General features: G+C 45.6%; 1 protein-coding gene across 6 annotated transcripts in view; it reads left to right on the top strand.

Annotated features, from left to right (window-relative positions):
- Nucleotides 1-25,885, top strand: part of SRGAP3 (SLIT-ROBO Rho GTPase activating protein 3) — a 246,116-nt gene that overhangs the window by 145,298 nt on the left and 74,933 nt on the right. For all 6 annotated transcript variants that reach the window (XR_008392305.1, XM_037134659.2, XM_037134658.2 and 3 more), the window contains exon 4: nt 19,422-19,484. Coding sequence is in view for 5 of the 6 variants with exons in the window: in XM_037134659.2 (XP_036990554.2) it covers nt 19,422-19,484 (63 nt within the window). In the remaining variant the exon portion in view is untranslated. The remainder of the gene's footprint in view (nt 1-19,421; nt 19,485-25,885) is intronic.

Below are 25,885 nucleotides of genomic sequence, written 5' to 3'. Positions count from 1 at the left end.
CAGCTCAAATGGTCTTCTACATGTAGGTGGCCCTTGCTGAAAGTATGAGGTCCACCATAGCAGAATGGAACTGGATGGGGTTTTGGAGGTCATTATAGGGATCAGGACTATTATGATTGCAAACAACAGAAACCCAGCTTAAACTGCTTGAGAGAAGAAAGGGAATTTATAAGCTCTCTAGAGCCAAGCCTGGCTTCAGGCATGGGAGACTTCCAGGGCACAAAGGAATTCAGTCTCTCTGCAGCTCTGCTCTAATTCCTGTCCTGCTCCACACATCCTTTTTAAAGGGAGAAAGTGAAGGGCTCTTCAGTAGTCAGTCTGTTTCCACTTGATAATCAGATGGCTCCTGGCAGCTCTAGGCTTACATCCTACCTGTTTCAAGTTTAGTGGAAAGGAAGAACTTCCTTTCTCCAGAATTGAGTCTTATGGGCTTGATTGGCCCAGTGTGAGTCATATGAGCTCTCCTACCTGTGGCTGGGGGATGCAGTGTGGACTGACCAGGCCTGAGAAACATACCCACCCCTGAAGCCAAGTGTACACTCAACTTCACCTGATGCATGGGACAGAGAATGAGTGAAGGGCGATTCCCCAAGAAAAACTGGGGTGTGTTAAATCAACAGATGTCTACTAGGCTTTATGTTCCAGTCCTTTTATCATCCTCCACAAGACTACTCATCCTCCCTCTTCTAGGTCTCCCTCAATAAACAGCATTCATTACCGCTCAGGACGGTTCATTCTATTTGGGGACAACTGTGATTAATAAAAAATTTTCCCCCATGTTGAGATGAAATCTTATCACATTTCTACTCAGAGGGTCTGGTCATACACTTGAGGGCCACATCACTCAAATTTACATGGAAACCTGTCAGTTGCTTGAAGAAGACATAGTTGTGATCATCCACCCAGGTCTTTCCCTCCTCTGGGTAATATTCTGTGTTACCTCCACTTGTCCCTCTATGATTTGGCTTTGTGTTTCCTCCCCACCAGGGATACTCTCCTTGGGTCCACCCTGGGTCTTTTCTGACCCCCAGAAGTTAATATTCAGGACCAATCAGAATACTCTGATTTTCCCAGCTAAGAGGAGAGCAGACCAGAGCTATGTTGCCTCTTCATTTCCAATAATGAAATCTGTGATGGCATTTTGCCTTTTTCATGATAGTGTCATCACATGGTTGACTCACCCTGAACTCTCAGCTCAAATCCCCAGGTATTTTTGCACCAACTGTTTTTTAATCTATCCTATGAATTCCATACTTAGTTTTTTGTTTTGTTAATATTTGCCCTTTTAAAACCTTGTTGTATTAGATTTGGTCAAATGGGATGGGTATCCTTATTTAAGTGATTTTTGAAGCAGCAATGGGGAAATTTTTTTAAGAGGTCCTAATTCTTCCTCTGTGGGAAAAGCCTAGTTTATTACTTCTCTGTGTCTTCCTCCTTGGCGTTAGCTTCTTCTCTGGGTCAATTCTTCAGCTACTTGTTTGATTCTCCTGTACCTTTTTAGTGGAGAGGTGGAAAGTGGGGCAGAGAGTTGAGAGTGAGATACAGTTAAGATGACTCTTGAGTTGGGTGTTAAAGGATGAATGGGAGTCTGCCAATGTGGAAGGGAAGTGGGGGTTCAGTGTTAGGAGAAAGGCAAGAGCACAGTGGGTATGGTATATCATGATGGCAGTCCAAGGCAACTCACAATGGAGGTGGCAAAATGGTGGTCCACAGCTGAATTCGGTTCTCAAGGGTAATCTGCTTGGCTCTCGCTATGTTAAGAAAATTAGACAGCCAGTCAGGAAAAGCTTTAGGGTAGAGACTTCCAGTCAAGATGGTAGCATAAGTAAACATGGCTCACTTCCTCACAGAACCACATCAAAATTACAATTAAATTATAGAGCAACGATCACAGAACCATCAGAAATCAAGTTGAATGGAAGTCTGAAAGAAATTACATCCATCCAGACTGGTAGGAGGGGTGCAGACTCAGAACAGGCCAGTCCTGCATCCATGCATAGTGGAAAAAATGTGGAAGGGATATCTTGGGAGTGAGGAGTTCTAGCCCCACAACATGCCTCTCAGCCCAAGGTTTCAGTGCCAGGAAGCTAAGTCCCCATAACTTATGGGGACTTAACTTATGGGGGCTGCAAAAAAAAAAGCAGGGACTGAGTTGGTGAAAGAAATTGCTGGAGTTCCAAGCAATTTTCCTTAAAGAGCCTATATACAGACTTACTCAGAATCACTCCTTCTGAGCTCCAGCACTGGGGTAGCAGCTTGAAAGGCACCAGTGGCCTACAGCAAAGAACTGAAGTGTTTGGCATCAAGGTGAGTGCTGGAGATCAGCTTTCTCCCAGACGAAAAGGTAGACAGAGGCCATTGTCCCTTTTCTGAACCCTTCCCCCATAGAGCCACTGAGCTGGCAGGATGGTACCATATTTGAGACTCCATCAACTCAGCTGACACTGTTCGTCTCACCCTAGAAATCTTCTTGAGACTCCTTCCTACCCAATTTACAGGCCCACCCAAACAGTTAACAGTGACTTTTTCATATGAATGGCTGGTCTTTGCTCATGCGGCACAACTTCCTAAATCCTCTCAAACAAGCAACAGCTGGTCTCAGTGAGCTCCTAGCCTCTGTACCTCTTGATAAGTGACCTCAGGCCCAGCATCAGTCAGCCTTAGATTCACAGCTTGGCTTCACCTGGGTATCTCCAAGCCCAGCATAAGTAGCAGCTATCTCAGATTGCTTTAGAGTTCATGTAGGCTGGCTCCAGGCAGAATGCAGGTTGGGGCTGACCTTAGCCTGCACTACCCAGAAAACTTCAGAGCCTGAAAACCCAGTGACAGCTACAGACCACATCAGAGCACCATTACCCTGCCCCTGCACAGTTGATTCTCCATGGAGGATGGAGGGTGATAGTCGATAGTCACAGCCAGTTCTTGCAACTGACTAGACTGAGTAAATTCTTCCCATTGACCTGCCAATAGCAATCAAAGCTCAACTACAAGAGGAGGGTGCACTCAGCCCACACGAAGGCTGAACCTCGAGTACCCAGCTTGGGTGATAGGGGAGGCTGTGCCACTGGACTCTGTAGGACATCTACTACATTAGGCCATGTTACCAAGACAGGGAGTCATAGCAGCTCTACTTAATACATAGAAACAAACACAGGGAGGCTGCCCAAATGAGAAGACAAAGAAACATGGCCCAAATGAAAGAACAGATCAAAACTCTGGAAAAACAAATTAAACTAACGAGAGATAAGCAATGTAACAGAATCAGAGTTCAAAACACTGGTTATATGGATGCTCAAGGAAGTCAGTGAGGACCTCAACAGCATAAAGAAGATCCAGTCAGAAAGGAAGTTCACACTAACTGAAATAAAGAACAATTTACAGGGAAACAATAGTTGAGTGGATGAAGCCAAGAATTTAGATCAATGATTTGGAACATAAGGAGGCAAAAAACAACCAGGTAGAATAACAAGAAGACAAAAGAATTTTTTAAAATGAGGATTGTGTAAGCAGCCTCTGGGACAACTTCAAAAGGTTCAACATTCTTTGTCATGGGGTGCCAGAAGAAGAAGAAAAAGAAAAAGAGCAAGAAACTGGAAATCTACTTAAAAAAATAATGAAAGAAAACTTCCTTAATTTGGTGAAGCAAATAGACATACAAATGTAGGAAGCACAGAGAGTCCCAAACAAGATGGGTGCAAAGAGGCCCACTCCAAGACACATCATAATTAAAGTACCACAGGTTAAAGGTAAAATGAGAATCTTAAAAGCAGCAAGAGAAAAGCAGTTAGTTGTATACATGGGAGTTCCCTTAAGACTGTCAGCTGATTTCTCAAAAGAAACTCTTCAGGCTAGAAGGGATTGGCAAGAAATATTCAAAGTCATAAAAAGCAGGGACCTATAGCCAAGATTGCTCTACCCAGCAAAGAGATCATTTAGCATCAAAGGGCAGATAAAGACCTTCCCAGATAAGAAAAAACTAAAGGAGTCCATCATCACCAAACCATTAGTATATGAAGTGTTAAAGGGACATATTTAAGAAAAAGAAAATCAAAACTATGAACAATAAAAATACCTATCTATCAACAATTGAATCTAAACAAACTAAGCAAACAAGAACAGAGACAGAATCGTGGATACAGAGTGTTTTGATGGTTGCCAAATGGGAGAAGGATATGGGGGAATGGGTGAAGAGGTGATCAAATTAAGAAGTACGAATAGGTAGTTACAGATTAGCCATGGGGATGTAAAGTATAGTATAGGAAATGAAGTAGTCAAATAATTTATACACATGACCCATGGACATGAACAATGGTGGGGGGATTGCCTGAGGGAGAGGAAGGTGCTGGATGGATGGGGGCCAAGGGAGAAAAATAGGGACAACTGTAATAGCATAATCAATAAAATATAATTAAAAAAGAAAATTAAATCAACATTTTAAAATTTGGGGATTTCACATAAAAATCATGATTTTGTGTTTCTCTTAAGAAATCAGAAGTGCTACAAATACCAGATCCACAGGGGTTCATACTTGGCAGTACTTGGCTGAAACTGAGTAGCTGCTGGCCCCTTTAATCAGGGCACATTCTCTCCACTGCTCATGGTCCCACTATTGTCCAGTGTATCACACCTATTTGGCTCCTTTATTTTGCCTCCCCAGACCTTTGTGCATTTTAGTTTGTGGCTTCATCTTTCAACATTACCTACCAGTGGTTGGTGTATAAATTCTAGCTTCAGAATTTCCTGGAAGGCTTGTGAAACATGGAATGCTGGGCCCCATTCCCACAGTTTCTGACTCAGTAGGACTGAGTGAAGCCTGAGAATCTGCATTGCTAATAAGTTCCCAGGCGATGTTGATGCTGCTGGTCTGGGGGACCACACATGGAGAATGACCTACCTAGTCCAACCTCCTTGTTTTCCAAGTAAGGAAACCGAGTTCCCATCCCCCTCTGGTAAGCACAGAATCTGGCCCCAAATGCAGGTTTTTTACTCTGGGTCTGGTACTGAACCCATTACCTGCTGTGGTGCACCAGTGGGAAGTTCCATCTGCATCCTGCTTGCTCTCCCTTCCCACCCCAACCATTTCTGAGGCTGGGCACTGAAATCCATTTCATTTCCAGCCTCAGCTTCCGTAACAATAGCCACCCATTATTCTATGCTCTGATGCCTGCAGAATTTAATTACTTGCCAGGCAGTGAAGTGAATTTGATTGTTGCTAGCTGTGGTGTTCTAGAGGAAGCGCTAATGAGGAAAGACTCTTAGCAGAGAAGAGAGAGCATTTCGGGGGCTTGTGTTTGAAAGCAGCCATTCACTGTGTGGCAATAAGGGCTTGGTCTTAAGTGAGCTTTTTCGTTCTCGCCTCAAAGATGTCTGTCCCATTTCATAAATAAATCGGGGCTTTTGTGTGCAATAATTGCTTTGCTTTGTAACCAAGATCAAAAGCACCAATGGCCTTGGATTCAAAGCCAAGTTTATTTTTTATTATTGGGTTGAAGGAGAGAGTGAGGGTTTGCATGCTGGAGGGTCCAGCTATGAGGCCTGCATGGTGGGGTGGAGGGGAGACTGTTAGCAAAGTGGGCAGGCTGCCAAGGCATGAGGAACTTGCAGCCAGCCTCTACCATCTCCCAGGGAGATGAAGTTGTGAATGCTCACTCTTCTTGTACAGCTTGCTATGCTGGTCACCATCAGGCATTCCCAATGCATTCAATAAACATATATTAGTACTATCAAGACAGTAGATAAACATTGATTATAAATAACAATTAGTGAGTGCTTACTATGTGCCAGGGTTCTTGGCTAAGCATTCTATAGACGTTTAATTCTTAAAGCCTAGGAGTAAAAGGCTGTCATCACTTAATTTTTCAGATGAGAAAGCTGATGCTGATATAGGTGGAGCTGGGATTGGGATCTAGATTTGTCTGACTCCAGAGCCCAGTTATAAAGGCCAGTGCTAAAGAAGACAAAGAAATGAGTCAGGCACGATGCCCTCCCCCAAGGAGCTCACAGTGTAGAATGGAAGTGAAGACACATGTGTAGCAGTGATTCAAATACAGCAGAGAGGAAAGTTGGTTCAGAGAGAGGAGGACCTCCAATTTGGGCTGGTGTGGGGTGGAGGGAGTTTGGGGAAGGTTTTATGTTGGGGAAGCAGCATTTGAAGTGGTCCTTGAAAGATTAGCATCTATCCCAGTAGGTTCCCCAGAAAGCTGATTCTGAGACAGTGATTGTGATGCAGAAGTATATTAGCTGGTGCTCTTGGAGTGCCCACCTGTAGAAGGAAAGGGAGTCAGCCAGTGGAAAGGTGGATCATGGTGCAGTCTCAACAAAGGCCTCATCTGAGTCCTTGGGGAGCTCTGAAGCTGGGGTGCCCTCCAAGTTGTCCTAGGTTGTGGTAAGGAGACTGGGTGGGCCTTTATACCCTCAGAAAAACCCTCAGTTGTTCCCAGAAGGGGGTGTGGCCTTGGGCAGATGCCTTTTTATCTGAGATAGTTCCCCAAAAGGCTGACAGCTAGGGGTATCTGCTGGCAGCACTCCTCACAGCTGGGGGGATGAGGCTGTGAGTCAGTCAGTCCTAAAGGGGATCTGGCTGGCAGTGCATCACTGTGTCCTCAAACATACTCAGACATTCAGGGAAAGGGAGAGACAGGACCCCAGACCAAAGGAAAGGTCCATGGGAAGAAAAGTCTGAGTCCCGTATCATGAACAACTTGACCGATGTTGTAGTCTAGTACAGCGGTTAGGGTTATGGGCAGACTTTCTGGTTCAATTCCTTTTCTCCCACTTTCAGGCCATGTGGGCTCATCCTATCCCTCGATCCTCTAAGTTTCTTCATCTTCAAAATGGAACTAATGATAACCTCCTTCATGGGGTTTTTGTGAGGATTTAAAAAAAATAATATAAAATCCCTACCAGGTACACAGTAAGTAATCAATAAGTATTAGCTATAATTGGGGTGAATATTGGACTTTGTGAAACAATTTAGTGAAAGTTAAGATTAGAGAGTAAGATAAGAATTCAGATTGGGATACAGGGATATTTTATTCGGGGTACACAGATAAAAAATGTGCTCAGGAAACTACTCACTGATTAGTTCTAAATAATGGTGGTCTCATCTCTTCTGTGATAACCTCTTATTTCTTTTTCTTGCCTTATTATATTGGTCAGGACCTCCATCTGGTACAGTGTGAAGGGAAATGGGAGAGAAGTGGCACTCAACTTTTAAAAGGCAATGCTTCTAACTTTTTACCATTTAAGACACAAACTCTTAGTGAATTAGGAATAAATAGGAACTTCCTTAGCCTGACAAAGGGTATTTACCCAAAACCAATAGCAAATATCATACTTACTATGAAAGAGAGTTCAGCAAGATGGCTGGTAACAAGATCAATATAAAAAAATTAATAACATTTCTGTGTGCCCATCACATTCAATTAGAAAATGTAATTTAAAAATGCATACATTATAAAACAAGAATGATTGAAAATTAATGCTATTAATGCTACAAATTAACTACATCCTAGAAGATTTGATAAGTAATTCTTTCATTGTCATTCAGATATAAATGTCGCATAATTTGCATTACAGTTTCTTCTTTGCCGTATGAATTATTCAAAGTTAGGTTTATTTTAGTTTCACAGATTTTTTGAAAGCTTTTACTTGCCTTTAATTTGTAACTTTATTACTCTATAATTTAAAAAATAAGGTCTGTATGTTATTATCATTATTATTATTTTGGTATTTTTTTAGTATTTGCCTCATCAGACTATCAAGACTTCCCTAAAGTGATAGTAAAACAGGTGGCACTAGAGCAGCAAGGCAAACTGACCAACGAGACTGACCAGCACCCAGACACAGCCCTCTGCACATGGAACACAGTGTAGAAAAAAGGTGTGTTGCAGATCGGAGAAAGGACAGAGTACTTGTTAATGGGGTTGACTGCATTGGTTGGCCATCCTTGTCTTGTTATTTCATAAAGTGATTTTATACATACATCACACCTATATTTTTTCATATGGAAGAAAAGTAAGACCTTCATCTTAGTTCACAAAAATATATTCTAGATGGATTAAAGTGCTAAAGGTAGAAAGCAAAACTTCAAAACTTTTGGAAGAAAATATGAGAGATTATATTTAAAATCTTGGGGGTAGGAAAAGAAACATACAAAGGATGTTTTATTTATGCTAAAAATAAAAAAGCACAAACCATAAGAAAATATTAATTCCATTATATAAAATTAAAACAACCTTACTACAAAAATAACTAACAAGGGAAAATACAGATGAGACAAGAAGGTATGTGGCATGTACAAAATTAATCAAACATTAATGCTGAGAACATAAAATCAGTTTGTACAAATTAATAAGAAAGGGACAAGTAATCCAATAGAAACATAGGTAAAAAATATAAATGAGTAAGTCACAGAAAACTGTTTTTAAATGGTTAAAAACATAAGGATAGATGCTCATAATCACTGGTAATCAGGAGAGGGTAAAGTGAAACATGGCACAGTTTGAGTCCCATTGGCTGGGTAAAGTGATCCTACGTGGTGGCAAGAATGTGGAGCTCCATGGGCTCTCAGACCCTCTTAATAAACATCTAAGTTTGTCCAGACCCTTTGAGAACAGCTGGCCAGTATCTAGTAACAGTGAAGTGAAGGAAGAGGTATGTCCCTGTGACCCAGCAATTTCTTTCTAAGTATATCCTAAAGAGATTTGAGTATATCTTCACACACTCAAGCCCTGTGCAAGAATGTTTGCAGCAATAGTGTTTGTAGTAAAGAAACAAAGAGAAATCACCTAAATGTCCATCATGAAGGGAATAGTTAAGTAGGCTATAGGTAGTCATACAATGGAACTAGATCTACATGTATAAATGTGGGTAAAACTTGAAAGATAACATTAGGCAAAAAAAGCAAAGATCCTATGATATTTTAATACGATATAAAACAATTTCATTTTTTAAAAAAAGATTTTATTTATTTATTTTTAGACAGAGGGGGAAGGTGGGAGAAAGAGAGAGAGAGAAGCATCAATGTGTAATTGCCTTTTGTGTGCCCCCTGCTGGGGACCTGGCCCAAAACCCAGGCATATGCTCTGACTGGGAATTGAACTGGTGACCCTTTGGTTTGCAGGCCAGCCCTCAATCCACTGAGCTAACCAGCGATGGCTAAAACATAAGTTAGTAGTTTGTATTGTTCATTTGTTCAGTGCCTATCTGACATAGAGTTATCCAAATGTAGACCATGTAAGAATATATACGAGCTTCAGGATAGTGACTGAGGGTTGAGGGAGTAAGTAGGGTGGCAAAGAACATTCAGAACACTTCAGCTGTAACTATTTTGCCTTCTAAGAGTAATCTTGAAGCAAAAAATGAGAAAATCTTAAGAGTTATCTAACTTGGGTGGCATGTTCTTCTTGGGTGTTTGTTACTGTTCCCTCAATTCTTCTGCATGTTTAAATATTGGAGCTATTATTAGATATTTAATATTGGAGAACTGAAATTCTCCAGTGGGGGTGAAGACAGATCAGAGGGGTCCTTGGGTATCAGAATCAGAATCTGGGCTTTATTTTTTAGACATTGGAGAACAGTTGCAGGTTCTTGAATAGAGAGTGACATGATCAAAGCTAAGTTTAAGGATGATTAATTTGGTGTATCTGATGGCTTTGAAAAGAGAGATGCTGGACTTTCTCTAACAAGGGAATGGGTAGTTACCTGTTATTAATATATATACACTAATATGCAGGTCAGTGGTAGGAGCCTGGATCAGGGAGGTCGATATGGGAATATAAAGGAAGGAAGGGATAGAGGAACTGGATGAGTGGATGACTGAGTGGATTAGTAGGTTAATGGGTAGGTGGATGTGTGGATGGATGGATGCATGGATGAGTAGGTGGGTAGATGGGTGAATGGGTGAGTGAGTGGAAAGGTGGTGAATAGATGGGTGGATACATGGCTACAGACATTTTCGAAATGCCAGTGAAATCCTCATTATATTCTATCCATAAACAATGCACAGGAAATTGAAGATCAGATTAGAAAATGACAAGGAGTTTAAAGAAATGTCTGAGGTCACTGATTCACCAGTGTGATCAATAATGTTTTAATAACAAATAAGCCAGACAATATCCATGTTCACCTTGAAGATAATGTGGGAGGGAGAAAAGGGCTCAGAACTGAGTGGCCAGGGATTTTCATAGATGTCGATTTGCAGGAAGACAGCTTTGTCACATCCCGCAGAGCATACAGACGGTCTCCTATCCCCTGAACCTTTCCCTCTTGATCTGTAAGAGATTAATGACAAAACAAACAAACAAGCATAAAGAACCCACACAGGCTGACATCAAGGACGTGGTCAAGCAAGAGTCTCCTGAGTGCGACCTGCTTCAGCAGAAACTCAGCCCAGAAATCCTCACCATCTCCTTCCGCCTTGGCCTGGAAGCCAGGAGCAGGGGCCAGAATTTGGTCATAGGTTATAGGAGATTCTGCAAAATGGCACTGAGCACTCTGTTATTTAATAATTGTGATGATCGAAAGCAGATACTGGTATGCCTTTTTTGATAAGGCAGAAGAGTATCTATGTTTTAAAATCATTTTGGAATGTTAGGGGAAAAAATTCTAAATGTGTGTAGAGTGTTGGCTCTCCCGACGGAGACAGCAGAGTGAAATGGCTGAGAAAATCACATTTACTAGCCCCATGATCTTGGGCAAATTACTCACCCTCCCTGAGCCCTGGTGTCCTGGTCTTTAAATGGGTTTAATGATAGTGCCTCCCATGAAGGGGCTGATGTCAGGCTTACATGAGGTATTACCTATAAAACAGTTATCACTGTGCCTGGCACATACTAAGATATCAAGAAACAATAGCTATTGTTGATGTTATTATCTACTATGATAAGTATTATCTCTAGTAATAGTAGCAAGCATTGTTATTAACAATAAGTATTGTTAACTAATATTTAGTATTATTAATAGAGATCCAGAAATATCTGGCCTGACCACATCAGTTCACTTGTTCATAGCCATCCCAAGGTATCTTTGCACTTCCTCAGATCTGTTATTTTAAACATTTCTGAAAATGGCTTTCGGTGCAAACAGAATCTCAGAGAGATGCTGGGAGTTATTACAGGCAGGAGAGGGTGGCAGGCATGACCCTGGGTTTATCGCCTCAACTCATGGCTGGGCTCCAGAGGGGCCCACCACTGCCAACAACCTAGGATGAGAGGTTCCAGGACCTTCCTATGTCCTTGCAGCCTGGTATCCCAGCCCTAGCAGTAGGGGGAGAATTCAAGGCTCAAGTCTACATTCCATCTTCTTGCAAAAACAACATGTAGAGGACAGCATTTGGAGCTGCAGCAACAGGAGATATAAATTAGTTTGGAAAGGAGTGGAGAAGAAGGGAGGTGAGCAGGAGCAGCGGAAGGGAGACAGTGTGGGGACGGGGGAGGAAGCAAGGGTCCAGATGGAAGGTGGGGCAGAGTATAGGCTAAGGATGATGTCGGGAGGCAAGGAGTGGTGACATGACAAAGTGCAGGCAGCCAAGTTACTGGCAAGCTAGGACACAGCCAGCAGAAACACTCAGCATAGCTGTCCAAGCTGCCACGCTTGGGGATAAGCTGACCTTCCAGGATGGACTGGAGAAGCCCCATTCCTCTGAGACACGCCTTTAAAGCCTTTGCTTTGGAAATGAAAACACAGTTGCTTTGGGAGATGGCCAGTGCTTACATACACCAGATACTTAAATAGGGAACATCTGTGGGTCTCCTGTTCTGTTATTTGATGAGAAAACAAGCTGGAGTGTGGAAAAGCGGTGGGATTTAGAACGACAAGAGCCAGAAGTTTTTGTTTTTATTTAGTTTTGTTAGTTTGATTGCTCCCCATTGTTTGCTTGGAACCCCAGAACTGGGAACTATGGAATGTCCCAAAGGAACCCTACATGAGGACAGCTGGTCAAGCCCACTGAGAAAGGAGAGCCAGGCCTGGCTGCCGTGGGGTCTGGTGAGATGGAAGAGAGGCCTGGAAGCCCCGTGTGGGTGACTGGGGCTTGAGGAAGGCTTTGCCTTACTTCCTGCATTAAAATGTCCTGAAGGATTGTTTCAGATGATCTCCTCTGGAGACATGGAGGAGGAGTCTTGTCATTTAAACACAATGTTTTGGCTCTGACCAGTGTGGCTCAGTTTGCTGGGTCATCCCACAAAGAGAGGAAGGTTGCCAGTTCAGTGTGAGGTCAGGGCACATGCCTGGGTTGCGGGTTTGGTCTTGTTGGGGCGCATACAAGGGGCAACCAATCAGTCTTTCCCTCTTTCTCCCTCCCTTCCCCTCTCTCTAAAAAATAAATAAAATATTTAAAAAAAATAAAATATAACATTTTATGACAGCATTATTTTCTAGGTGTAAAGGGAATGGCCCAGTTCTAAGTTCATTTGAGGGAGACAGAGACATGACCTAATGGAACTTTTCAAATGTGCTCATAAAGCCCTAGGACCTATTGTAATAGTTTCGAGGGTTTTCCCTTTAAAACATGCTTAACCCTGTATTGAAAACTAAATCAAGCAGCACATTGCAAAATTCTCATGGTGAAGAAATTTATTTAACTCAGGAACCATTGTGTCAAAAAAAATCTAGTCAGCTGGTCCCGTTGATAACACTCTGGGGGCGGTACGCACAGGCATCCACAGAGCTCCTTCTGTGTGGACGTGTTCGTGATCTGCACTCTGGGAAGCCAGGGCTCCAGCCTTTAAGGAGCCTATGTGCCCTCCAAGTGGTTGGAGCGTGGTTCTGCTGCAGGAACTGTGTGAAAGCTGGTGCTTGGTGGAGGGTTTTCAGAAGGCCGTCTCCCTCCATGGCCGTTTTGGAATTTTCACACTGACAGAAGCACATATTACACCAGTATTCTCTCACATAAGCAAAAATGAAGATTTGCTGTGTCCCATAAGCGGGGGAAGTCCAGGCATAAATCTCATCCAGGCGTGTCTAGATCCAGGATGCTAATGCTGCTGTCAGGGTCCTGATTCCCCTTTTGATGGGGGCCCAAGACCCCTGACTCTCTAGCTTAGTGTCTGCAGAGGAGAGATGGTCTAGGATGTGGTTGTTAGAAAACTCCCAGAGAAGATTCTTATTGACCCAGCCTAGACTACATTTCCATCTCCAACCCAATCACTAGATACAAGGAGCCAGAGCACTCTGGTCACACTGGGTCCCATGCCCGATGGACCATCTTCTATGACCAGGCAAGCAAGGGTCAGCCCCATCATATCCCATGGCCTGTTATAAGAAGGAGGAAGGGAAAAGTCAGAGATGGCCATTATGGGTGATTAGTTCCTAACAGGGCAGGTGGGCCCACAAGGACCAGGCAAAAGACAACTAGACATGCCTGCATGTGGGGGCAAGGAGCAAGGTCGCAGATTTCTGCACAGGTGGTGAGAAAGTGAATTGGACAGTCGGGCAGTGTTCAGTGGGCATGTCCTCCTTCCTACCTTCTTTGTGGCCTGAACTCATCTCTATTACAGCATTTTAAGGGCTTATTTCACCTGTGTGCTTACATATCATGTGAGGCCCTGAGAAAGCAGACCACAGAAAGTTATTACAAGGGCCATCTTCGGAGTCAGACCAGCTAAAAGCTGAATCCTGGCTCTGCTGCTTCCTGTCTGTGCAACCTGGGGCTAATTGCTCATCCCTTTTCAGCTTTGGCTGTCATCTGTCAAGTAGGCATAATATTATGACCTACTTTAAAGGTTTAAATTAGATAATGTATGGAAGTGACTTTGGGCAGTATTCAGCAAATGGAAAGTACTCCATAAACGCTAGCTGCGATCGATAGAACTGGGGCCTGCATCTTACTCAGCTTTGTGTCTTTGGTGCCTAGTTGAAACTGGTATCTAGTAGGTTTCAGTAAGTGCTTGTGTAAATCGAATCAAAGCTAGGTGGGGAACTGGCCACAGGGGTGCAAAAGGAGAGTGAGTTCAGGGAGCACTGGGATTCTATGCCGGCTGTGCTGTCGGGGTACATGGGGGAACCTGCAGGTTCCGTCACAGGAAGTGGGCTCTTCAGTGGCTCTCAAAGCTGGGATATGAGAAAGACACTGGTTAAAAAGGCATCTTTACAGGTCTGATTTGGCAGGTCTGGAATGGATGTCCTTAACAAGTGCCAGGGGATTCAGATGGCCACCCCCTGCCAGACCCTACTGGTTTCTGAGTCATAAATTCAAATGCCCTCCCAGGCCAGATGAGTGGCATGGACGAGTGGAGGGAGAGGGCACTGTGGACAACACACACACACACACCCAAAAGGGCCACTGTGCTGGACGTGGAGGCCCAGTCTGGGTCTTCTGGTTTTTCAGGAGAAGCTGAAAAGCAGCACATGGAAGGAGAATTTCCTGATTTATAAAACCTGGGAAAAGAATCAGATCATCTGCAAACACTGAATGGCCAAATAAAACATGTCCAAAGGCCAGAGAAGCTGCCACTTGGAGCCCTTGGTCTGGGGCAATGGTTCTCACCCAGGACTCAGGATTTTGGCCCCCAGGGGCCATTTGGCCAGGTCTAGAGATAATTTCTGTTGTCACAACTTGGGGTGGGGTGGGGAATGCTACTGGCTTCTAGTGATTAGAGGCCAGAGATGACGTTAGACATCTTACAAGGCCCAGGACAGCCCCTGCCCCCATTGAAGCTGTGGGCAGAAGATAGAGACAGGCCTAGGGCCACTGGCCACCTGGTTTTACAGACTCACTTGGGCCAGGCAGACTGCGCTGCACCCTTTCAACCTCAAAGAGCCACAGTTGCCACAGCTGAGCCCTCCTTGGTCCAATATAATCATTTCATACAGTCCACACACTTCCTGTGCATTAAGGAAGCAGCCTGCCACCCCTGACCTCTGCAGGCATGAAAGTCATGTGAGAAATGCGAACACAGAGTGCTAATATGTTGCCACTTGGTCCCCATGGGCTGGGTGTGACGGTCTGCTAGAGATTATCAGGGTTTTGGCCTCCTGTTTCTGGTGGAATGTTTGGTTTGGGCTCCTCATTCAGTAGTTTCTGGAACTATAGTTGAGAATATTTCCCTTCCAGCCAACCCCAACCATAACAAAATAAAATTCCTTTGAGTCCTTGCAGTTTAGTAACTATTTGCTGAGCACTCACTCTGTGGCCAGCCCCATGCCTGGTGCTGAGAAGGAGGTGAGCAGACTCAGGCGGTTCCATCTGGTGCCTTACTGGGCCATTGCGGAAACGCAGAACCAGACCTTCAGCTCCTCCCTGCGCAATCCACCCTCTGTACACACCCCGGTCTCTGTCTTCCTGAAGAAGCACAGCTTTGATCATCACACTCACCTGCTCCGGAGCCTTCAGAGACTCCCGGGTCCACGCTGAATGAAGCCTGCCCTCCGTAGGCCTGTGTGACCTGCCTCCATTTCAAGCTGATCTTCTCTCTTCTGCTGCTGTGCGGCTCTTTTCAGACCGAGCTCTTCCCTACTCCCAGTCTCTGCCTTGGCTCAGGGTGTGCCCCCTCCCTGGAACACGTGTCTGTGCGTTCACGGGAGCTGAGGTGGCTGCGGTGGAGGTCCCTGCATCCTCTTCATCACTTCATCCCACACCCCCTTCTCTGTAACCGCTTTGTGGCCCTTTCTACCTGCCTTAGAATTACTTGGTTCTTGACTCTTGATCCTGCCGAACTTGGAGATTCTTAAGGAACAACTTAATAAAAAATTCAACCTGTATTTCCTTTTGTGGCCAAGTTCTTAGCCTGGGCCCTGCCTTCAGTGGGTGCCGATTCAGCCTGTACTACTATTTCTCACGCTCTTTGTTGATGCCAGGTCCCTGCCATGTGATACCTCTTTTCATCCTCATAGGGACTCCACGACACCTGTGACATCATCCCAGTTTTACAGATAAGGACACTAAGGCCTTAGAGGAGCCGTCACTTCATTTGTTCATAGATTCATTCAACAAGTGAGCACCCACTATGTGACAGGCTCTGTGGCACTGTAGGGAGGGCAGCGAGGGCAAGATATAGCAGACTGGGTACCCTGGAGGCCAACTCTGACAGCTGGATTTAGCATCCAGCAGAATAATTAGGAATTGTTCTTGGGATCCACGCCTGGAGAGGGGGACGGGGAGAAAGCGCGGGAGCCATGACACCTTACTGAAGTCATAGCCAGCCTGACAGGCTGTTCTGTAGGCCCAGTGGTGCTTCAGCGCTGTCCAGGTTGAGACAGGAAAGGCAGGCCCCTGTGCCCCACACAGACCCATCTGTGGATGGAGTGTCACCTTGCCCTCTGCGGCTCTCCCCAGAGAATGCTCTTGGCTAGGGGTTGTCTGCTGCCAGCCGTCCTAGCACCTGGGGAAGCTGAGAATCTACCACCAGAGAGGAGGTTGTTTTCCACTCATGGCTTTACATTCCAGTGGGAAAGACAAGTGAATAAATAAGTAAGCAAGCACAGTCATTCCACTTCTCTTTACAGGTGCAAAGAAGGGCAAGAATAAGTGTTATTTTGCAGATGGGTTGCTGATGTGCTGAGAGGTTAAATGGCTTGAACCCCTAGGTCCAGTTCCTGTCTCTGTGGCTCTGAAATACAGCCCTCTCTGCTGTCTGTCCAGGCCAGTCAGTGCTAACTGCCCAGAGCCCTGAGAGTCCAGCTGGAGAGCTGGATCTTGATCCCGTAGGCTTTGAGAAAACTGCGGAGGGCCCCAGTGAAATACATTTCTAGGAAGGGATACTGGCACAGGCGTGCAGAATTGGGGGTAGGAGTCGGACACTTGGTTAAGGGGCAGCTTCAGTAAGCTGGGTCCTGCAGTGATGACGTGCTTGTTCTGGGGCTGGTGGTGGGACATGGATCTTTTAGGACAACCCCAGCTTAGAGTGGCTTAACCAATAAAGCCACAGAAGTGAAAGTTCACTGGGAGGCAGACTTTGGGTTTAGTTCAACCAGTTTCTCAGGAAGTCATTAAGGAGCCAAGAGGTTTTTGTTCTGCCACCCAAGGCTGCTTCCTTTCATGCCCCTAAGACGTCTGCCGGTAGCAGCTGGGGCTGAAAAAAAGGCTAAAACCTTCCTGTTACCATGCAGGTCCTCTCTCCCGTCCAGTGAAGTCACTTACCCCTGGGCTAACAGCACAGGTCAGATGTGTCATTTCAAGTTAGGGTGGGGACAATGCCCTTGGAAGAACTCCGCCGGCAGGTTGAATGCAGAGCTGATCCACAGCCCTGTTAGGAAGCAGGAAGGGCAAGGTGGTTGTTGTGGAGGGAACCGGTGTCACCTGCCACTGAGAACGAAGGATCGGGCCATTAGAAGGCAGGAGGCAGTGACAGAGTGGATGGAGAAGGAGGGATTTTTTGTAAACTATCAAAAAGAACTCCCCATTTTCTAGTCACCAGGCCTGGGAAGATATCACCCCACTGACAAACTCAAGGAGATGAAGGGAAGTTCAGGAGTGTGTTTTGGGGTAATTTGAGTTGGATGTGATGAGGGGACATCCAGACCATATACTGTTTTTGCAACAGTTGAAAATAATAGGTCTCTGAGCTTGAGGTCATGGTTGTGCAGGACAGATCCCAGGAGAGAGGGCCATGGAGATGATGGCATGGCTGTTGGCCACCGAGAAGAGGAAGGTGGAGCCAGTGGTGCGTGGGGGGGCGGCGGTGCGAAGGCTGAGAAGGCGTAGCTGGTGGGAATTGGGACGGCAGGACTCTCCCCAGCACAGCCACTTCTAGGGGTGTATCTGATGGGGCCTCTGCCCTCGTGTGCAGTGATCGAGGACAAGGATGGTCACCGCACCACTGTTTGAAATATTAGGAGGCTGAAGACAACCTAAATGTCTGTCACTACACAACTGGTTGATTAATTATGCTGCATCTGGTATACAGAACCCCAAGCAGCTGTCAAAAAAGGAGGATGCAAGCACTGCATGGGCTGTGAAGGAGAAACCTCTCAGATGTATTGTTAGAGAAAGCGAGATGCAAAGGTATACACAGAACACTCCCATTTGTGCTTCAAAAAGAACGTATGCTACCCAAATGCATGCTTGTACATCCGTAAACTGTTTCTGGAAGGTACCAGAAGAAACTTTGAATAGCAGTGACTCTGGGTGGGGTCTCAGAGCCTGGGAGACTTTACATTTACCTTGCTGGCCGTTAGCGTTCCTTTCACCATGTGCATGTAGTACCTTAAAAAAAAGTAAGATCAAATATAATAAATACAGAAGAAACTGGGTCTTGGGTGTCAGAGATGTGGGCGAGACTGAGCACCGATTGGAGCCACTGGGGATGCCAGAGAGTCCAGTGATCAGTGGGGGCAAACGCCAGGGGGAGGGGCCACAGGAGGAACTGTGGCACAGACTGAGAATCAGGGAGCATAGAAGGAAATGGGGGTAGCTAATTGGGTCCATCGAGCAGCCCTGTAGAAGCTTGGATTGGAACTGAAAGTTCCCTGCGAGCTCTGCACGGAAAGTTCTGCTGAGGCTCTGCTGTGCTTTTGGATTGGGTCCCTTTCTTTAGTCACCAAATCTGGAGTGAGGTCGAAGCAGATCTCTGGGAATGGTCCCAGAGCTTTTGCTGTCTGTTACGAGATCTGGTGTATACAAGGGCTGCCTTCAGACAAGTGGTTCTTGGCAATTCCAGGCCCAGAAGCTGATAGAAAGGCTGTGGGCGAGGAGCCTAGTCCTGAGCCCTCCCAGCTGCCACTGAGCCCAGGGGCTGCAGACCTGCACTCCAGCTCCCCTCAGAAAGTCCATGCAAGTGAGGAGGGTGTAACAGCCTCTGCAGAGTTCTGCAGGGAGAGAACCTGTCTCACTTCGTCTTAACTAGCTTTTCCCAGTGTATTTGATCACAGAAGCCCATTTCCCTTTTTAGTGTGGCACCCCCAGAGCATTCTTTGGGAAGTGTTTCTTTGGTTTTGTAATAGATACAGTAACTGAGTCTTCAAGGCCATGTGGCCAGTTGGTGACACAGCAGGGGTGAGAACCTTGGTTTTCTGCTGGTGATCCAGAGAAATGTCTGTTTACCTGTGCCACTCACAATGAATTGAGATGCTAGATCATTATTTCTCAAACTGTGTTCTGTGGAACCCCACTCTCATGAGATGTTAATGAGTATTGAACTAGGAACACATATGCTGGTCACATAAATGTAGGACACACAGAAGTAAAGAAAGCCGAACAGGTTGATTGGCTGTGGGGTTTCTCAGAGTCTTTAATATGGTGATATCTCTGCGAATCACCAGGCAGGTTCCCCAACTTATACAGCCAGGCCCAGCCAGGGGAAACTTTGTTTCATGGACACAAGTTTAAGAATTCAAGTCTAGATTGGTGAGATATATGTTGATTTCTGCAGCCCTCCCCACCTCACCCCAACCCAAGCATTCTTGCCCTTGCTGTATTGAAAAGGAGATTTAATGCAACCAGCCACCTTCTCCCCTCTGACTTCTGCTCTTTCATGTTCCAGAGCAAGGAGATTGGCCTGCAGATGCACGAGGAGCTCCTGAAGGTCACCAATGAACTCTACACAGTAAGTCCTGCTCAACCTCTTCTGCCATTGAGATGGGGCCCCCTTTCTTCAGCGCCCAGGGCTGGAGGGCAGCTAACCAGAGGTCTGGGAGGACCCTGGGCCTCTTTGCTGTGTCAAGTGCCCGAGTGACAGTGGGTCATTATGGTGCAATGTAGTGATTTGCAACCCCAGCTTCTCATTCTGTACATCTGGGGTGGGACCCTGGACATGTTTACTCTGTGGAAGTTCCAGCTGTGGGAATGCGTTACCTCCTGAAGCAGAAGACACAAACTTGGGGTGGTGGGATTGTGGACACAAAAGCTTCCGAGGAAGGAGTATGGGTTCGGAGTCAGGACAGGCTGAAGCTGAGGCCTGCTCCTTGCTGACTGTGGGATCTCAGGCAGGCCCATAGCTCATGTGTGCTCACTATTCTCATCTGCAATATTGGGCGCTGTTCCGAGGAGCACATGAAGTGATGGGGGTGAGCGTGCCCTGCTGTCTCCAGAAAATAATTTCACACTACCACAGTTTGGCCAAGAACTGACCTTGCTAGGAGGCAAAATCTAACTGGACTTGGGATGAGTGTTAGAATCCAAGAAGGTGAGTGAGTGGGGAACACTGGTTATGATGCCAGCACTTATTTGGTGTAGCAGGACTTCAAACCAGATTTGTCTGTAATCAGTTTTCTCTGCTGGGATTCCGCATTACCCCTCTCTCCTGTTGAGAATTCTCTTTCTCTTCCTCTCTGCTTCTTAAATTCCTGCCCATCCAGAGTGCCAAGCTCAAAACTCACCCTTGATTACAGAAGCTCACCTGGAGACATCACTTTCCTGAACTCTTACCTAATCTCTCCTACATGCACACACTCCCCTTCTCATTTCTTCACTCAACAAATGTGTATTGATTGCTGGCTGCAGCTCCCACAAACTCACAGTCTAGACACCCTCTCTCCCCGGCTACACATCCAGCACATACGATGCTCTGTCTTGGGCTGCCGTATCATCCTTTCACACGCTTTACTCTCATCTCCCTGCCCAGATTCTAAACTCCTTGTGGGCAAAACTAGTTTCTTTCTTTTATTCATATATCCCTCCCTCCCTTCTCTGCTTCGGTGAGTACCCTGGGAACACCAGGGATGTACAAGACACTTCCAAACCATCTCTTCGAATGTTCACTGCCTGCCACTGTGCCTCTTGCAGCTCTGGGTCCACAGCAGGCAGCTCCACATGCTAGAATTTAAATGAATTTCTGGGAGACTACTGAAGACTCGATGCGCAGTCAACAAACGACCCGTGGAGGAGGGTGCTGTTGGCACCCCAGTGCTCTCACTCTTCCGCAGCATGCAGCACCTCCAAAATACAGATAAAAGGCAATAGAACAGTACCTCCTCTCTTTTATTGTATTGCCTCCCTCACTTTTCCTCCCTCTTTCATTTCCTCCTGCCTTCTTTCCATCTGTCTGTCCACCCACCTATCAAGTCAGCCTCTCTCCCTCCTTTGGTTTTGTTTTCCTCTGTGCTGCTTTCATGATCAGGCAGGCTTCTCCCAGGTGGTCACAAAGATGATCTCCCTCCCCACCCCGCCCCACTGCTGCACTCACTTCCCAGCCGCTTAGCGCCCCCTAGTGGAAAGAGCACATGCCTTTCCCAGGGTTTCCAGCCAAGCCCAGAGCTGTCTCTATTGGCCTGGCTGGATTCCTGAGATCCAGTCCCTGTGGCCAGATTAACATAATGTTACTCATTGTGCAGGCCTGGATCTCGCACCCACCCCCAGGATTGGAGACTGATGTCAGTTTCCCATGAGCCACATGGAATGAGAATGAGCAGAGGAATTTGGGGGACTTCCTCAAAGAAAATCAGGAAGCTGTTCTAGAAGGAGAACTAGATGATCCTCGGCAGAGAAAAACAACAGATGTCCGCTGAGGAGTAGCCGGAGGAGAATAAGGAAGCAGCTCCACACTGGCTAGTGCTCACACAAACCCCTTTGGCTCCTGCTCCTGGGCTTAATACTCACCTGCCGCCTTTGTCTGGAGTACTCGCCCCTCACCCCCACTCCTTGCTCTGTTCACCCAGCTAACTGCTACCGTTATTCAAGGTGCAGTTTAGATGTCACTTCTCCAGGAAGCCTTTCTTTAGTGCCCTGTACTTCCTTCATCATAGCACTTATCACACCATATGACAGTCGCCTATATCATTGTGTTCCTACTAGGAGGTGTATTCTTTCAGGACGGAAACCCTATCTGTCTTCCACACTGTAGTATTTCCTAGCATAGCACCTAGCACGTAATAACCTATTCAGTACACATGTGGTGAGTGAGAGTATAGCTGTAGCCCAACCCAACCATATTTACCAGATTGAAGGCAGTGGAACAGTACTTCCCCTGCTTTATTCTTCCTCCTTCCTTCCCTCTGTCCCTTCCATCCATCTCCCCATCTATTTATTCATTCATGCAAATATATATCGATACTTACTGGGTACAAACCTCCACTTTAATACAAGGAATATGGCCATAAACAAGGCCCTGGCCCTCATGGACTTAAACTTTAGTTGTGATGAGACTGTTTATAAACATGCAAAATGAATAAATAAGATGGTGTTGATAAGTTCTATGGAGAATGAGGAGGCTGCAGAGTGTGGATGGTCAGACTGAGATTTGGGGACTTCTCTTTTCCTTAAAGGTTGTGGCATGCCCTGGGTCTCACCCACTGACTGCTCTGGAATGGCCCAGGGACAGCCAGCCCGGGGGTAGGGAAAGTGCACATGGACTGCACTGTTGAAAACCTGTTTTCCAACCACTGATCCTTATCCTGCCCCAGCAGGTCCTTTTACAGATGTTGTCCACTTCCAGGTCGCCTTTGCCTTCTTTTGCATTTGAACAGCCATCTGAGTGGCTGCACAGATAATGCTTTCCTGTTTTCAAGAGTTGAGGATTTGGGAAAATGTAAAGGCAAAGTATACACAGCAGAAGGCAATGTGATTACCAGAAGAGACCATGTCCACAGCTAAGAAGGCCTAGCTGTCTGACTCGCTGTGTGAGTTTGGACAATACATGTGCTGTTTCTGGGTCTTAAGTGTCCTTCAGTGATGGGTTAATACACCAAGATTTCTGGAGGGCCTTCCGAGTACCTATGAAATGAATCTGGGTCCAAGGACAGTGGTCTCAACTTCCGTGTTTCTATGCAGTGCTAGACTTGTTCTGAGGGACCCTCCTGATAGGGTCTGGAGGGCTGAAAAGGGCACCCCCATCTGGCATGAGGCCAGGTGGGTGCCTCTAAGAGGCCCTTTAGTGACCTAGGTTGGAGACTGGACCTCAGCTAAATTCCTGCATCCATCTCTGCTCCCTTCCCAGCCCAACAGTGCTGCCGGCCAGTCACTTTATAGTCACAGTTTGTGCAGCACCTTGCTGTCTACCTCCCATGCGGTCTTCACCAGGCAGCACAGAGAGGGCAAGCCTCTGCCATGGTCACCCAGCAAGTGGCAGGAGGGTTGGGTCTCAAAGCCAGGTCTCATGGGTCCTTGTAGGGTAGAGGATCCTTTCATCCCTATTTTGTGGTTTCCTCATCTATAAAGCAGGGATCACATGGTATCCACCTCATAGGGTTTTTAAAAAATGTGTTAGTTGATTTTAGAGGGAGAATAAGGGAGAGAGAGAGAGGCAATCAGTTGCTTCTCATATGCACCCTGATGAGGGATTGAACCCACAACCTAGGTGTGTGCTGTGACCAGTCTTGAACCCTCAGTCTTTCAGTGGATGGCACCACACTCCAACCACCTGAGCCACACTGGGCAGGGCTTCACAGGATTTGTGTGTGTGTGTCTGTGTGTGAAATAAATGAGTCCCTGTATGTAAAGAGTTACTATATGTAGGCAGGTAGGACGTGCTCTATAAATGTTAGCTGCTATTGTTGTTATTGCTGTCACATTGCCCCCCAGGACTGGGATCAGGACTAACTGAAATTCCCCTTGAGGGTAATAAAAAGAGAGATTTGTGAAGTCTAAGTAATAGATAAGTTTAAATGTTACTTAACCTTTTCTTGACTGGCAATATTGAGCAGACTGTTCTAGGCTGTTGAACTAAGAACCTTTCATTCTGACTCCTATGTTTTAGTTAATCAAATAAAATAAATTTATTTATCTCGAGGATTCCAGGTGTAAGTAGTTAGTTAGGCTCATTTCAGAGAGGTCCCCAAGTAAATTCTTTTGTGGCAGCTATTGAACATAAGTCAGCCTGGCCAATACAGTTCACTGATATTCTTGGCACCAGGAATTGCCAGTTGAATCACAGACCATGTGGCCCCAGCATTGTGAGGACCGTGTTCTCCAAACATGGGGTTTGTGGAATGCGGTTCAGAGACTGCTCTGGGAAGTTTGGCTTGTGGGAGAGCAGGAATAGCACTCTGTGGTTCAAGAAGAGTAGAAAACTGGGCAAAGGAAAATGTGAGAACACCCTGCTGGGATGCGGGCCTTGAGTGAGTGAGTAGAGAGACGCATGCATGGATGATTGGACAGGAAGACCCAGCTGCAAACAGAATGCTCTCTCTTCCTCTGACTACCTAATGCAGATGACAGCTTTAGTGGTGAGACAAGCAGACCTCCACAGCTGAAGTAGAAAAAAATGGATGCAGCATGAATGATTGAACCCAGAAAGGGTGGAGTCCAGAAATGAACTTTGCCTGCATCATGGTGAAGCAAAGGGATCGGTGGAGCCAGTGAATGTGGAGGGATATTCACAGAAGAAAACTTCAAGAAGGGGAAAGGCAGGGGCCCTGGAGGCAGACCTGAGCGGGCATTTCCAGCTCTTAGCTGCATTATGTTCCTGGAGCCATGGCATAAAGAGATGGTTGAAAATATGCAACTGCTTTGGTTCTCTATGCCTGCAGTCCTCCCTTTTGGCCACTAGATGTCGAGAATGCAAGGGTCCAGCATGCTTTCTGGTCCCCTGAGTTTGGAAATATGCTTAGTGTAACTGCTGAAACCAGTGGGTGAAATTAGCTAGAATTTTAGGGCAACTGCAAATATGCAAAATATTGGGTGGAATGCCGAGAAGAAGTCTTTTCACCAAGGAAAGAAAAATTGGTACCATTTTTTATTCATTTATTGTTTTAAAATTTTGGGAGGTTTTCAGGTTGAAAGAAGGAAGGAGAAGCATGGTATAGAATGACTTTTTCACAATAGCTGATGTTCTGTACAGTTTGCAGACATTTTTTTTTGTAGTGAAGTGACTTCAAGGCTCTCAAGCCCTCAGCCCAAACAGGAGGATGATGACGATGGTGAGGATAATGGTAGCATGGCTCTTACTGTGTGGCAGGCATGTTCTGAGGACTTTATAAAAATTAGCTCATTAAGTTCTCACAACAAACCTATGAGGTAGGTGCCATTATCCTCATTTTACAGGTGAGGAAGGAGAGGTCAGAGGGGTTATCACTTGCCCGAGGTCACACAGGTTGTAGGCGGCAGCATCAGGATTCAGCTCAGACATTTGGGCCCAGAGTCCATACTCTCACCTGCCATGCTCCACAACAGGTGCTGCCCCTGTTGACTCCTGACCTCTGGCAAAGGGAACTTTCTGAACCACAGATCAATGCTGTGATTTAATGATGAGAGTCACAGAAGAAATCCTCATTCTAATAAACTTACTTCACAAGACTTCGAATGAGAGTAACTAAGGTTATAGTGTCGGCCAGTATTTCATTCCAAGTTCCCTGACTTTAAAGGGCCTGGTTGGGCAGGGGCACTGCGCCCCCAGGTGGAAGCTGCTGTAATTCCCCGAACGACAGGAGAAGAGCACAACAAGGCTCAGGAGCCATGGACTCTGGGATTTGTTGTGTTTTTTAACATAGAAAGTTGGTCATACATTTGATATTGCAAAGGAAAAGTGTTCTTTTAGTTGAGCACCAGGAATCAGGATATTGCTGTAAGGCTGCCAAGAGTATTCAACTGCTGAGAAAATTGTAATAAGTTAAAGAAACAGTATTATGTGGTAGAGAAATGGTGGATTAAAAGTCAGAGACCAGGTTTCTAACTTCACTAAATATACACTAACCATATGACTCTCCACTCTGCTTCTAGGTATTTATATAGGAGAAATGAGAATATACATTCATAAAAAGAATTATACATAGGTATTCATAGCAACTTTACAAAACTGTAAGCAATCCATGTAACTATCAACATATGAATAGATAAACAAACTGTGGTATAGTCATACAGTGGAATCCTACCCAGCAATAAAAAAGAGCTTCTGACACCTGCAACAACATGGGAGAGTCCCAGAAAATTATGCTGAGTGAAAGAGGGCAAACCCAAAAGAGTTCATATTCTATGGGTCCATGTAGGTCAAGTTCTACAGTGACAGAAAGCGAATCAGTGAACGCCTGGGTCTGGGGTCAGTGTGGGGATCAGCAGCAGAGAAGCACGAGGCAT

Source organism: Artibeus jamaicensis, unplaced genomic scaffold (genome assembly GCF_021234435.1).
Source record: "Artibeus jamaicensis isolate MK-2021 breed Jamaican fruit bat unplaced genomic scaffold, CSHL_Jam_final contig_519, whole genome shotgun sequence".
Taxonomy (NCBI): Eukaryota; Metazoa; Chordata; class Mammalia; order Chiroptera; family Phyllostomidae; genus Artibeus; species Artibeus jamaicensis.
Note: the sequence above shows the minus strand (reverse complement) of the source record. Positions and strands in the feature narration are given on the sequence as shown.